The sequence below is a fragment of the Apteryx rowi genome, unplaced genomic scaffold (assembly GCF_003343035.1).
Source record: "Apteryx rowi isolate R43461 unplaced genomic scaffold, aptRow1 scaffold_330, whole genome shotgun sequence".
In the NCBI taxonomy this organism is placed as follows: Eukaryota; Metazoa; Chordata; class Aves; order Apterygiformes; family Apterygidae; genus Apteryx; species Apteryx rowi.
Window position 1 is genome coordinate 714,153 of NW_020449753.1, and position 13,941 is coordinate 728,093.

The 13,941-nt window shown below is 41.4% G+C and overlaps 1 protein-coding gene across 1 annotated transcript; it reads right to left on the bottom strand.

Moving 5' to 3' along the window:
• Window positions 1-2,860: 2,860 nt before the first annotated feature.
• CLTA (clathrin light chain A) lies at window positions 2,861-12,991 on the bottom strand. The gene is made up of 6 exons (XM_026071790.1): window positions 12,987-12,991; window positions 10,795-10,838; window positions 10,236-10,270; window positions 8,260-8,377; window positions 7,111-7,222; window positions 2,861-3,305 (listed from the first exon to the last, which is right to left on the bottom strand). Exons 1-6 carry the CDS (start codon window positions 12,989-12,991, stop codon window positions 3,134-3,136), a joined length of 486 nt encoding a protein of 161 aa, XP_025927575.1. The 3' UTR covers window positions 2,861-3,133.
• Window positions 12,992-13,941: the final 950 nt, after the last annotated feature.

Sequence of the window (13,941 nt, forward strand, 5' to 3'; positions counted from 1 at the left end):
CTCCCACAGTCAGCATCACTGTAACATCTGCAGATCCTGCACCTGTGCTGCCCAAACACTATCACATAGTGCCTCACAGTAGCGTGCTGCTGCAGCTCACCAGTCTTCTGCAGAAGAACAATCTTGCCCACATGACAGGTACCACCAGATGAGTCCTCTTTYAACAAAACACAGCAACAAAACTCCATTTTGGACTCCTTGTCCTTTCTAAAATACAAGCCAAGAAATTATATATTCTCTTTACTGACTGCTTGGGCGGGGGAAGAGGGGGGAAACAGACATCATAAGAAAACAGACAAGCCAGACTTGGTTTACAGCTACTTAAAACTTTTACCCAACTTTTTCCTCTACTTAAGAGGATGAAGGTACAGCTCTTTCTCAAATTCCCTTCTTTCTAATGAACTTATGACCTTCTCTCTCCATCCCCCTCCCTGCCTTCCTGTGTGCATACATTATCCTTTCAGACTGTCTGGGTGCTGACTGTCATCTGATCACAGGTCAAACACAGCAAGTTCTACCAGGACACTTTCAGATCAGAGTCTGCAGCTTCCCTCCCAGTGCCGCAGGAGAGCTGTGCACATGCACCTGGGGTTTTGTTGGAAAGACTGTGTCCCTTTTGGTTTTTTTTCTCCTCCAACTTCCACTGACTGACTCAGCTTTCTGCATCAGCCCTAGCACAGCCAAATCATTGCTACTGAAATAAGCAGCAGCAACAGTGAGAAGCTAGGGACAGTAAGTTGAGGACTGATGGTCAGCTAAACAAGATGCAGTAAAGGATTGTCGCACAGTCACAAAATAAAGCCACACATGCTGCCCTCTGAATGGAACACACCAGAAAGTTCTGAAGCACAAATAAGGGGTTGGATTCATCCAAATAAAACTATTAGGTTTTTTGTTTTTTTTTTAACTCAGTGACACAAGGACTAAATATCTAAAATAGTTCTCAGCCACGGAAAGTCTGAGCAGAGTACTGATATGAGGAGGCAGGATGGAGACAGTGACCCAGCATACTTGAGTATACAGAATGAAGGCAGAAGAGGCACTCCACAACATCTCAGCCTAAGAACTAGAAAAGGTGCCAAAAAAAACAAAGTTGCAGGAACAGTGTTAGCAAATGAAAAAGCACATAAGACACTGCTTTAATTTCTACATCATTGATTTGGCTTTGATTTTGACTCTTTGCCAGCTTTCTTGGATTGCAAGCCAAAACTATGCTTTTAGCACAGTTAAAATCTCCTTGAGATCACACAATGTGCTTAATTAACTCCATTACTCACACAGGAATCCCTCTAATCTGCTGTGTTATCATCTTTCAAGTTACAGGAAATCCAGACTATCTATTAATACATTTTAAATATAGCACTTGACTATATTTGACATACTGGAGTTTTATTTATTAAAGTATTCTTGCTGAAGCCTTTGTAGTCTACAGAGATTTGGGGTGTGGGGATGAAATTAAAGTTTTAGTCAAGTCAACTGAAGTCAAGGCATAATTGGTCAGGACTGAGTATCATTATTCTAAGAACTTGCTCTTTGCTTCCAGCCTTCTTGCTTGACTCACCTGTGATATTCCTGTGCAATTCAGAAAATATTTTCTTGCTTTTATCTTCTGTAGAATGAAACTTCCAGAGCTGTAATCTATCATCATTTTCATCATCACTTGATAATATCTTTTATGCACACTGATAGTTCTCTTGCAACATGAGAACAGCTCCAATAACTACAAACAACACTAAGGCAGAGCACACAGACTATTGAGGTCCCACTGGAGACCATTTATTCAATATCTTACCCACTAAAGGGACAGCTGCTAACGATATACAGTTACTGTGCAGCAACTCACTGAATCTTAAAACAAGTTGTGAGCTTTCTTCTAAACTTGAAGCCTTCTTGAAACTGCCTGGACTAAGCTTGAAACTCTTACACAATAGGTATTTAAGCAGTTCAGCTACACACTAGATAAGGTACTGCAATTATTAGATCAGTGAAATAGTGCACAAGACTGAACAGACTACTCATAAGACAGACAGCTAAGATGAGGTTTTAGTACAGCAAAACTAGAACACAGCCCCTGCAAATGCTGGTCAAGATTAGATAGCCAAGGAGGCAGCAGAACAAAAGATTTTCTGGATCAGTTTCAAATGCAGCCATCTTGATATACAGCAGCTCCAACTCGCTTCTGCTCATCAAGCAATTTAAGAGCATTTTTCCTCTTACTGTCCAAGCCTCCAGTCCACCATCATGATGGGGGAAAAGAGTCTGCCAGGGTCCATGAGAACAAGGACACCAAACACTTCTCTACAGCCACAGAGCACAGGTTTGCCTCTTCCTTGTGAGCTCAGTTGCAGGCAGCCTCCACACAACAGGGCTTTGCAATTGAAGCTAGTGTTGAGTACTTACACAGCAGAATACGCAGCCCTACCAGCAGAAGAATGCCAAAGGCTCGGACTGCCCAGTGCCTTGTGTTTTTCTAGACTAAGATCTGAAGCTTGAGTGAGAGTCATTCATTTTGCAGAAAACTACCTGGAACTGCTTACCTGCAGAAGGAAGCCGTAAGTAGTATCCTCAGTTCACTAGAAGTGAGATGAGCTCCTTAACAGGCCTGCTGCTCCCGTTTCCGAGAGCTTCTGTCTTGTGTAATAAATTGGACAGGGAAGCAGTTTTAAGTAGAGCTCTCAAGAGCTTTAAGAAAGCTTAGAGACAAGCAGGACTGGCTCTGAAAGAACAAGAGCATTGGTGGCTGATCATTCAGCAGCAAGGTGAAATCACTAACAATTAAGGGAAATGTTTGCTCACCCATCTCCAACACTCAGTGGAAGAGGAGCAAGAGACCTTCTCAGTTCATCCAAAGTCAACACAATTTGCTGTTTAACAGATCTTTAATATCAGTAATGTTGGAAGTGACATCTCAGTGCACAACAGCACAGAGAGACTACAAATCTGGAGGTATTCCCATTTCAGACACAGGAAGGAAACATGAGGAAGAACATGCAATCAAACAATGATCAGCTTTAGATACATCATGAGGTTTGGTCCCAAAAAAACATTGAAACAATTAATCCAATTACTGCAAACACGCTTCTCTGAGTAAGGTTAAGATATTGCATTTGTAGTGTTTCCATTGTGTTTTCCTTCAGCGAACCAGTGGAGCCTGCTTGAGTGAGATGAGGACTGAGCGCATGCGGGACACATCTTTAGCCTGCTTACTAGACTTGGGATTAAAGTCACAGAGCTGAGCCACACGTTCCCACTCAGTGCCTGGAAAAATGTCTTCTGCATCATTCACAAAGGCTTCTTCAGCTGCCCTAAAAGTAATGCAATGCACCTTGTGTTAATGCCCAACATATGAGGCACTCCTTCCCTCTTACAGGATGCAGCTGTTTTGGCATGTTTTATAAGAAATGTGATCTGACAGCTGCTTGCTGACATTATGGCTACTTAAGCTCCCACTGCCCCAACCCTGGAGATGAAAGTAGGCTGCAGTAGTATGCTACGCACAAGCAGTGCAGAGGATTGCTGTGTAAAATGTTGGAATACAGGTGTTTGGTTTCAAGAGTAGTTACCCAGTCTTTGCCTACAGGAGGCACCACACAAGCTGCCAACAAATAAGGCACTTTGATGTAGGCATTTTATTTACGGAGCAATGCTCAAGTCTTAAATAATTAAGCTTCTGACACTTACTGGTTTGCTTTGGACACTTGCCAACTGGAAATTTACAACTCCCTGAAGCAGGTCTTACAACAGATTCCATCTGAGGATTTAAATCAGCCCCAAGGCCTACAGGCCATCATAAAACTATTTGCTGATGATTCCCAATGCTGTAGTGAAGCAGCATGAATCAAAAGGAATTTAAGTCAAGAATTCCACATTTGTAGGCGCTATAGACTAACAAAGCATATGCTGACAGAGGGGATGATTAGTTTGAGGTCAGCTAGCAGGATAAACATTTCCCCTACTCTTGCCCTAAAGATATTCTAAGGAGGTGGGTTCCCCTCCCCCTATTATGTAAGAGTTAGGGCCAGTGGCTTTCCAGCAGTATCCTTTTGGCATTGCTATGCTGCCAACAGCATTGCTTCAATGCATGTTTAACACTCCAGCATCTAGTTTACATGAACTGTGGGGTCCTGGTAGCTGCCTGAGGGCAAGAGCTGTAAGCACCAAAAGATCAAACCAAATCCATCTACTCCAACAAGCAGTACAGAAAAAGCAGTGAAGATGACTCTCCCATGAGTATTCAGCACTGTTCACAGGGATGATTAGGTTACAGACACCACTGAAGACAAGGGTCACTACAACACTGCTACTTTATATGACATGACACTTAAGGGGCAGTGAAGATTTTACTTAACTGTTCTAGGCTGTAGCAAGGATGATTTATGTTTGTGCTTAAAGGTGAAGAGAAGAAAAGAAACAAGGAGAGAAAGTTTAAGTCAGATATAGAAAATGAGGATGAGTTTAATGCAGATGATTAGCTAGCTGAACATGCACTAGTAGCTTGGCCTACATTGAGGAAATATGCTGCCAGTTTTATTATGCAGCACTTACACTGCACATATGCATTGGCTACATGAAAACAAGCGTTCTACTGGAAAGTCTGTCAAAGCCAACTCCAGGACACTTCAGAACAAAGTCAAACACCACCTGTAAATCCAGCATTTCACAAGTCTTGCTTTACATCCACCTACAGTTAGGCAACAAATTCCACACTGGACCTTCAATATTAATTTACTCAAAGCCACACTATGGCTCACAAGTACACACCTTCTAAAGGTGTCACCTTAGAATCTGTGACATGGCTATCTTTTAATTCAAGTCTACAAATTAAGGGAAGAAATTAAGATGCATGAACAAGCCACATGAACATTGCAATCCTTCCAGCCCACAGAAACTAGAGAACTCCTCAAGGCTTGAAAGTCACAGGTGTATTCTCATTAGTCCTTTAGGCTGGCAACAGGTCTATATAGAGGTGCTCCTAGATGTTCTGCTAGCAGCTAATGCTGATTTGTCAATGCCATCTTCCCTCACCCTTTTGATTTATTCACTAATAGCATCTTAAAGTCTATATGAGCCTCTTCTGTCCTGACTTGTAGCAGGTGATTCCTTCTCAATTTCCTTGGCTTGCAGAGATTTATGTGCACAGCTTGCTCAAATATTTTTCTGACTACATGGGCAAAGCAGCACAGGTCAGAAGTTCAGTACCTGTCACAAGAATGTAGAGTATACATTCTTCTTCTCTATGAAAGTGACTAAGACTAGAGGCAGCACCCTCACAGACTGTATCAGACATTAACTTGCATACCCAGCAAAGCATCTTGCAGAACAGTCTTCACTGTCCTAGAGACAACTGTAACTGCTACAGTGTTCTACAGACCACTGAAGTCACTACCAAAATCAGTGGTATGCATACTACATGACTTAATCTGAAAGTGATGGATATCATGCAGTGTAAGGGATCCTTACAGGAAAATTGCACTTAATACTGCAGATTAGAGTCAGTACAACAAGTAATGGCTGTTTACCTACATTAGTTAATACTGGCATCAAGTATTCAGCAGAAGTCACCTTCAGATATTTAGCACTATTTCTGCTAGTCAACTAGATAATGAGGAGGATCAAACAGAATTAGTAGTTAAGCAACATACACATAACCAATCACGTCAGCGAAGGGTTGTTTGTAGAAAGCTTCATCTGCCACCCTAGGTAGCAAGTTGTCCAAMAGGCAGGCAAGCAGGCAGGAGAAAAGAGATAAGGATGAGAAGTACGGAACACAGCTGAAGGCAGTTTTAACAGGCACATTAACCTTGCATATCACCTATCACCTACAAAAGCAGCTACCACATGGCATATAGCAATTAAGCCACTGACTCAGAGGGGCAACATAAGAGATCTGCAACATCCTCTCTAGCTGAGACCAGCTAGATGAGGACTAGAGTCCCAGTGTCACCATTAGGTTATTCTCCTCCCAGTGACAAGAGACTAGTTGGGAGAGAAATCTCACTAGGCTGAGAATGCCAAACACTCCCTCAGAGCAACACTCTATTTCCGTAACAGCAGCTCTTGTTACATGGGCCCTGCTCCAGAATGAAATCACCTGAGCTCAAACACTGACCAAGAAAAAGCTATGGTGCTATCATGAATTTTGAGCACTACCCAGAAGTGTGCCATGAGACTGTATCAGACATTAACTTGCATACCCAGCAAAGCATCTTGCAGAACAGTCTTCACCTCCTTTTTTCCTTGCCTCAGCACTGAGACAGAACTCTATTTACTCAAGACAAACCTGTTGACCAAGTTAGGTAATAAAAAGGTGTTTCAGAGTTATAGTCCAGCTTGAGTTCTGTGGGCTCCCAAAGTATAAGGCATGCCTAATGATTACCTGGAGAGAATGGCACTAGAAACTGTAGGTTGGAAATGGAGATCTAAGTGGTATTAAGTTAACATTATCATATTTACCTTTATATAACTTGAAGTCAAAATCCTCCAGGGAGCCTCTAAGAAAGTCTAAGAATTTATTAGACTTGCAACCAAATCTTATCAGTTCCAGCTCCACAGCTCATAATGAGCCAATTCAAACCCTACATTTAGTGGCTTAGATACAGCCAACATTTAGCTCTGCACTAGCAGAATGGAGCCAGGTTATTCCTCAAGCACTTCCACAAGAAGTGGTCAAAGGTTTTACAGTATCTGATGAAGCAAGCTTTGGCAGAGGCTAACCAGAAGGCCACTTCCATGTGTAAAGGTAGCAAGTATGACTGCTAGTTCCAAGGTTATTAGAGTCACTGAGGACCTGTACAGCTGGAAGCATGCAAACAATTAGGCAGACTGATTAGCCTATTCTGGCCAATTTTAAGCCTTGCCCCTTGAGGAACTTTCAGTAATTCTGGTTCGTTATCTTCATGCTTTTACTAGTATCCTTAGACATTCAGTCTAACTTCTAAGAACAACCATAATCTAGTATTCCACTGGAGACCTATCCCTCTTAACAGGGAAAGTTACTTCAGTGATCTGAAACACTAGTGCCTTTGGAAGTGCTGGAAGTTTTCTAACCTTTCTCTTCCATTACTGCCACAGCCAGTACTGTAGCTCTTCAGAGAGTTGCAGAAGCCTTACCTGTTGCTGGCTTTTGTTTTCTGGAGTTTTTCATCTTGCCTTGCATACCACTCCTCCAACTCCTTTATTGCTTTCTCTTTCCATTCCGCTTCCTGCTTTCTCGAGTTAGCATCTGAAGATTCAAGAACTGATTTGTCAGTCATGTCTGCTCCAGTTGGATCTTGCTAACATTTCAGCTGATGGTTCTGGGTCCTAACTACTCTAGCACAAGGAGTCACTTGATCCACTCTGATAAGAGTTAAAAGGTTTACTGATTTAGGCCATTAAAACTCTAAATACCATGAACACTCAGAGCATTAGCTAATCAAAATGCCTGTGCTGCTGAGTGAGCTCACTTCACTTTAGGCCAAGCAGCTGTAGACTACTCATCTGGTAACACTTGGCCTGCAAACTGTTCCAAAACAGAAAGTTACTTTGCTATGCTAGTACTAGAACAAAGTTCAGTAAAGCTTCTGTGCTTAGAGAGAATAAGGGAGGCCTGGCACTCAGCAGGCTTTTAGGTCTGATCTACAGTTCAGGACAAACCTTCCTGCTGTAACTAGCACAGGAAAGAGCATCACACTCAATTCCATCCAGAATAATAACGTACTGAAAGTTAGGTTCTAACAATATCAAGCAAAACTACCTCCCTCATTTAAATGAAAAGCAGGACAGTTTGTAGAGTTCCTGGAGCAGTCTAAGGGCAGATATCACTGCATTTGATAACAACTATCCTCAGTTACTAGTCCATTACTTATTTTAAACTAGTGGATTAAGATCCACATGGTAACAGATGGTCTCAGCAATTACAGTATGAGCAATCTTTATCCTTGGAAAAAAAAAAGCTGACAGTTGCTGTACCTACACACCCGTTTCTGCTGATAAAAGCAGTTCATTTTCTATTTAGGATTGAGGAACAGCTTATTGGTAACCACAAGGCAAGTCTCTCAGATCAGTGTTCACAGAGCCATTTGCTTGCTTGCTCACTCATACATCAGAATCAAGAGTCATCATACTGGAAGACTCATCTTCCTCCAAGCTTGCTGCTTAAGCAGCAGATTGGATTCCCAAGAGCTAGAAGCTATAGTTTTGGGAAGTCCACCTGCTTAAGAAGTTGTCACTTAGAAGTGAATCACAAGCAAGAGCTACTACTGTAAACACCCTCCTTACCAAGCTGCTCCAGGCGCTCCTTTTGCTCCTCTCTCCACTTACGAATACTCTCTGGTTCGGACTGCAGTCGATCTACTTGTGATATGGCAGCATAGCAGTCTGTTGGCCCATTACTCTCCTTAAAGAAAAAGGATAGGAATGTTATTTATACATTACAACTGTACATTTCAACTATCTGCCTGCAAGCAATATAAAATTAGACATTATTTGAACTGAGCACAGACACTCATCTGGTGTTAAACTGCATTTTTACTATTAAGACGAAAAATTTTGACCACAAATTACAGCAGAATTGAAATAAATTAACACAAGGCTGTCTTTGGCAACCGGGGAACAAACACAATTTCAAGATGACTGGGAAGTCTAACTATACCAGAGCTTTAAACCTGAAGAAAGCAGAAGACAGTGCCCAGTACTTTAGTATGCAACTGCAGGCTCAGAGGTTGTCTAGTTCAACTCACCTTAAATATAGGCTATGAAAATAAATCTTTTGAAACTTTTATGTTACTGTGCACAGGAGTTTATAGCTGTTCTCCATAACCTTTATTTGTCTACTAAAGAGAAATCTGCAAACCTTAATTAAAAGCCAACTTCCTGTGAGGAAATTACATAATTCGGATTGCTGTAAGCAGCTTAGAACACAACATGCAGCTCAACACTGAAGTTTCAAAACAGTGCACGTACTAGGATATATTTTACCATAAAGACATGCAACTAATAGGGCTATTGTTAGTGTACCCAACTCCCAAATTTGCTGAATGTAGTATTATTTGCCACAGAGGATACACCATGTCCAACAATTTATGGGCTCATCCTACTCCCAACAGACCTAGAAAATCCCACTCCAGACAGTATCAGCTGGATTACAGCTAGTAGCAGATTTGGTTGTGTCCTGTTGCTCTTTGGACCTCCTGCAGCCCTTGCAGTGAAGAAACAATGCAAGGAGAAGGAGCTAAACTGGCATAACACTGCCAGAACTCACATTTAATCCAAAACAAAGACTACACAGACAAATTCCAGGGACAAACTAGTTACAATAGCTAAAGGAAAAGTTATGTATAACCCTTTCAATCTGTTCTTCCTCATTAAGGAAGGTCTAATCAAACAAAGGCAGCAACTGGTCAGAATGAAGACATTTCATCCATCATTTGTTGCACAGTGAGGCACAAAGTACCAATAAAATACAGTTTTCCTATCACCTCTCAGCAAAAATGAGGCTAAAACAATACTAGTAGTAATGAAAGTTATTTAAGTCTCCACCAAGCTGAGCGTTCACTTCAAACACCATGGAGAAGTAGCTCGTATGCTACCCTCTTCCCAATCATTCATGTGAACAGGTCTATCCAGCTGACCCTCATACCGCACAATGACAATGCGATGGCCAAACTGGTGTTGAATTCAGTTACAGTGACCACCTCAGCACACTGCCTTCCTCCCCAATACTGATACAGCAGTATCTTCTCCATTTGTCCTACCAGGCCTGATTAAAATGCTTTCATACAGTGACAGAGTTATTTAGCCAGCAGTTCAATTTCACACAACTTTGTCATCATAAAATATGGAAGCCATAAAATGTTTTCTATCAGTTAGCTCCTCAAAAGACCTGTCTCAACAAGACAAGCAGGATACATGATTTATCCTTACAGGATAAGCAGTTTAGAAAACTCTGCTTCAAACCAGGCATTCAGAATTCATTCTACTGAGCTTATGAGCCATACCACAGAACCCGTCAAACGGCCCACAGCGGTTATGTCCTATGGAGCCATAATTCAAAATAGATTGCTGCTCTAAGTTGCCTTTGAGTTCAGAGGAGGGGCATATTAGAAGCATTAATAGCTTTGAGATGAGATAACAGAACAGAAGTAGTTCTTCACAGATGAGACACAAGTACATTAGAGACAAGTCATGGAAAGTATTTGTTTAGATTATAGTACAGTATAATAGCACATTCTAAGTACAAAATACTTCTGCCTTACCTTGTAGACATCTCCATTCACCACTCCTTCAACATCTGTAAAGAAGTGACTATAGTTTAGTGATTTGACAAAAATAGTCAGTTTTACTGACCACAGTAACTTGTTCGGAAAGCTTTACCACAGTATCTAAAATAGGAGTTATGCAAGTGATTGTTACTTGAGACCTTGCAGGGTAACTTCCTTATTTCTGCACTTTTCAGTTACCAGCTGTCTTATGCAGAGACAAGTGAACCATCATGCTTCAGAACCAGTACTACAGAGTCATTTCTTCCTCATGAGATCAGGCTGCAGGCCAGGTGAACAGCAGAGCTCATATGAAGCTACCACATCAGTGTTCTCAAGTTATTCCCACTTTCTCCTCCCTGCCCTGGAAGCTGGCTGCTAGATAGCTGTTCATAATTTAGGAAGCATGACTTCCACTGTTTTTTGTCTCTACCCAGAAGATTAAAACCCTGTAGGCTAGCCCTTAGTAATGTTTATCATGCTTTGGTTACCTCCTAATTCCTAATCAGCTCAAAAGCTGTGACTAACATTTCTAGCAAAAGCAGCTTTCAGCTACCTTCTATGGTGACATCTTGGATACCTTTCTGCTCCCTGACTTGGCTGCAACATTATTCACTCCAAAGGGACATTGGCAGTAGAGCCTCAGGAACAGGAATCAGATGGCGATCTTTGTCACAGAATCTTAACAGTTTAGGATTTCATCTTATTAGAAGGGAGCAGCAGGGAACATCTGTCAGATATGAAATAAACAAGATTGAGTCTGTGAAACTACTTAAGTCTCCAAAAAATGCAAGAGGCACCAAGATTTTCAAAAACAGCTAAACCTCAGCAACACATCATTCTGAGAAAGTGTTACATATCATCTGCCTGTGTGATGTGTTAGTCTTGTCACTAACAGCTTTGCCTCACCTGTAACACTATCATGCATAAACTGATCACACAGAAGTGTTTCTGCTATACTAAAACACTGTTCAGTGAAAGCTGAGACTGTACCAAGCTCACCCAATAGTAAACACACACAAGCATTTTGCACCAGGAAAATACTCAAGGCAGTTAATTCATCTGAAATTAAGAGCACTATGCTACTGTATCCTCTATTGCTTCTTTAAGGCTACGAATGCCCTAGCATCAGGATACTGTTACTGACAAAGGAAGCTCTCCTTACTCCTTTATCAGAAAACTAAGTTAACAATTAGCAAGCCCTTTTCCATGAGCCAGTAGCAGTCATTCACCCTATGGGGCAGACGATCTGAAAGACATTAATTCAAATATGGTAGTTAAGTTTTAAGATAGCAGTCCACAAAAACATACTTACTGGCTTCAGGAGGGGAGAAACTCAATGCAAGTACATGGATGAGTTAGGAAAAAACACTAGTTTTTCAGTTACAGGAGGTTAGTATTTTCTAACTAGACTCCTGTATCTGAAAGATGACAGCTACTCCATCCGCTTGCTACTTCTCTGAAAGTTGCAAGAGCCAAAAAGAACTGGTATGAGGCACATGAAGGTAACAGCATCTGTCTGCTACACAGCAGTTACTTTGCACATCATTTAATACCAAGATGGAAGTCTCCTCAAAGCAGATGTGTAGCAACCACTGTACATACACTGACTTGGGCAACTACAGCTGCAATTAACAGTTCTACTAAATAGGATTAGTGAAAATTAAAGCCCACAAAGGAAACATGCTTACATTTCACTCACCTTCAGTTTAAGCTCATTAACAATTAGTGTTTAATCCACATATGAATGCTGCAGCAGTTGGCCTCTTTTTCACAGGGCTGCAGTTAAAGCTAAGCTGCAGCCTATAAATCCTACAGGTATTAACAGCTTGAATAAGCCAGCTGTCCACTCTGCCTCTCTTGGAAAGGAGAATGCAAGGATCATTCAGGCAGGATCAAACTAAAGACTGAAGTTTACTGCTGCAATACCCAATAGAAGCTAGTCTTTGAATATCTCATTCAGTTCCCTGAAACAGGTCGTTCTGATCTCCAGAAGGAGGAGTGAAGTTTTGTTTCATGAAACAGACTCCTTAGGGAGCACCAACTAATCAGCTAGCTTGGAGGGCCAGTCAGTCTTGAAGGATCTTCCAAGAGCAGCAATAACACAGATAAGATTTTCTTATTACATCGATGAAGAAAAAATGCTCATTAAAATCTTTGCTATTCAGGCTGGTAGTCAAAATTGCAAGGAACAACAGTTTTTGCCGTGAGACATGGCTGAGAGAGAAGTATGTGTCGGGGCTACTTTTCTTCTCTATGGGAACACTCACTAACTAGGACAAAGTTAAGTGTTTTCAGAGAACAGTGGAGTCAGAAGCTTTAGAAATATTAATATAATCTTCCCACCCATTTTGAGCTTTCTAGAACTTGTGATTAAGATGCAGAGTCAGCATGCTGACTGAGCATACTGCAAAAGGAAGAGGAAAAGGCACTTTACTAACACACTGCAATACGCCTAAGCAAGAACACTAACAGGAACTGGACCAACAGTCAAATATGCTCTCATTTCAGTCCTCCAGTCTCAGTGCTTGCATAATTCATTATCAAGTCTAGAATAACTACCTGTTTGCCAGCCTTCATCTTGGTAAGCAAAGCTAGCTGTGTAGCAGGCTTTCATCTGCACTTGTATCTGACTTCCCACAGAAAAAGCCTATATACTATTGCCACTATCAYTATGTTTTCATCAGCCAAGAACAATAATGAGAGTTCTCTACTGGCATCAGAGTCTATCCAATTCTGTCACAGTACCGCATCTTGAAATTGCTGAAGACTGTGCTCTCAGAACTGCTATTGTTAAGAATGCCCCATATTCCTCCATTTTGCTTATGAACTCTAGAAGATCTAGGGTCCTTGAGATAAAGCTTTATTTCTAAGGATACTGTTACACGAAACAACTAAACATCCAAAAGCTTCTGTAACATGTGTTGACAATAGGGTATTCAACTTTCACACAGGAACCAGCTAGTCTTTAGTCTGGAAGAGAGCTGAGAGCATAAGCTGTAACAGCTACCTGCATATGCAGGAGAGACAGGGTAGTCAAGCCTGCCAGAAACAGACATCAACAAGCAGTGCCTTCTACCTGCAGTACAGCTTACTGAAGGAGTTGGGTAGCTTCAAGATAAGTACAGCAACAATTTCATTACTTCAGTTGTAGACTCAATACACAGTGAATTTGCCAAGTGAAGCCTCCAGCTGAAAGTAATGGCCAGGAAAGTTGACATGACTTCAGGAACTGGGCAGTCCAAGCAGATGACATTGGATTTGGAAACATGTTATTCCTTCAGCAGTTGTACTCTTTCTTGTATGCAGGAACTATAGATTAGTTCCAAGACCATACAGCACAATTTTAGCCAACAGCTTACTTTTAGAGTTGACACATCTTCCCCTTTGAAAGAAGTTTTAATATTGAATTTGAACAATCAGTAAGCTGTCAGAGGCTCACTGTAGTCATAACCAGCTACTCTGAAGGCAATTCCCTGCAGCAATACCAGGCTCTGTACCATTTGGCATAAAGTTTGCTCAGCCTTGCTTATAAGCTTYTCTAAAGTCTTGTTCTCAATGCAGCAGATGAGGGCTATCAGAAGAGTCAGAGCCAGCAGCTTGCAGAGATAACACTTCTAATATAAGCCCAGCCATCTCCTACTTCACAGATTAGTTCCTCCTGACTTCTTCCTGTCCAGCTATGCTCTGGACTATTCTGCAC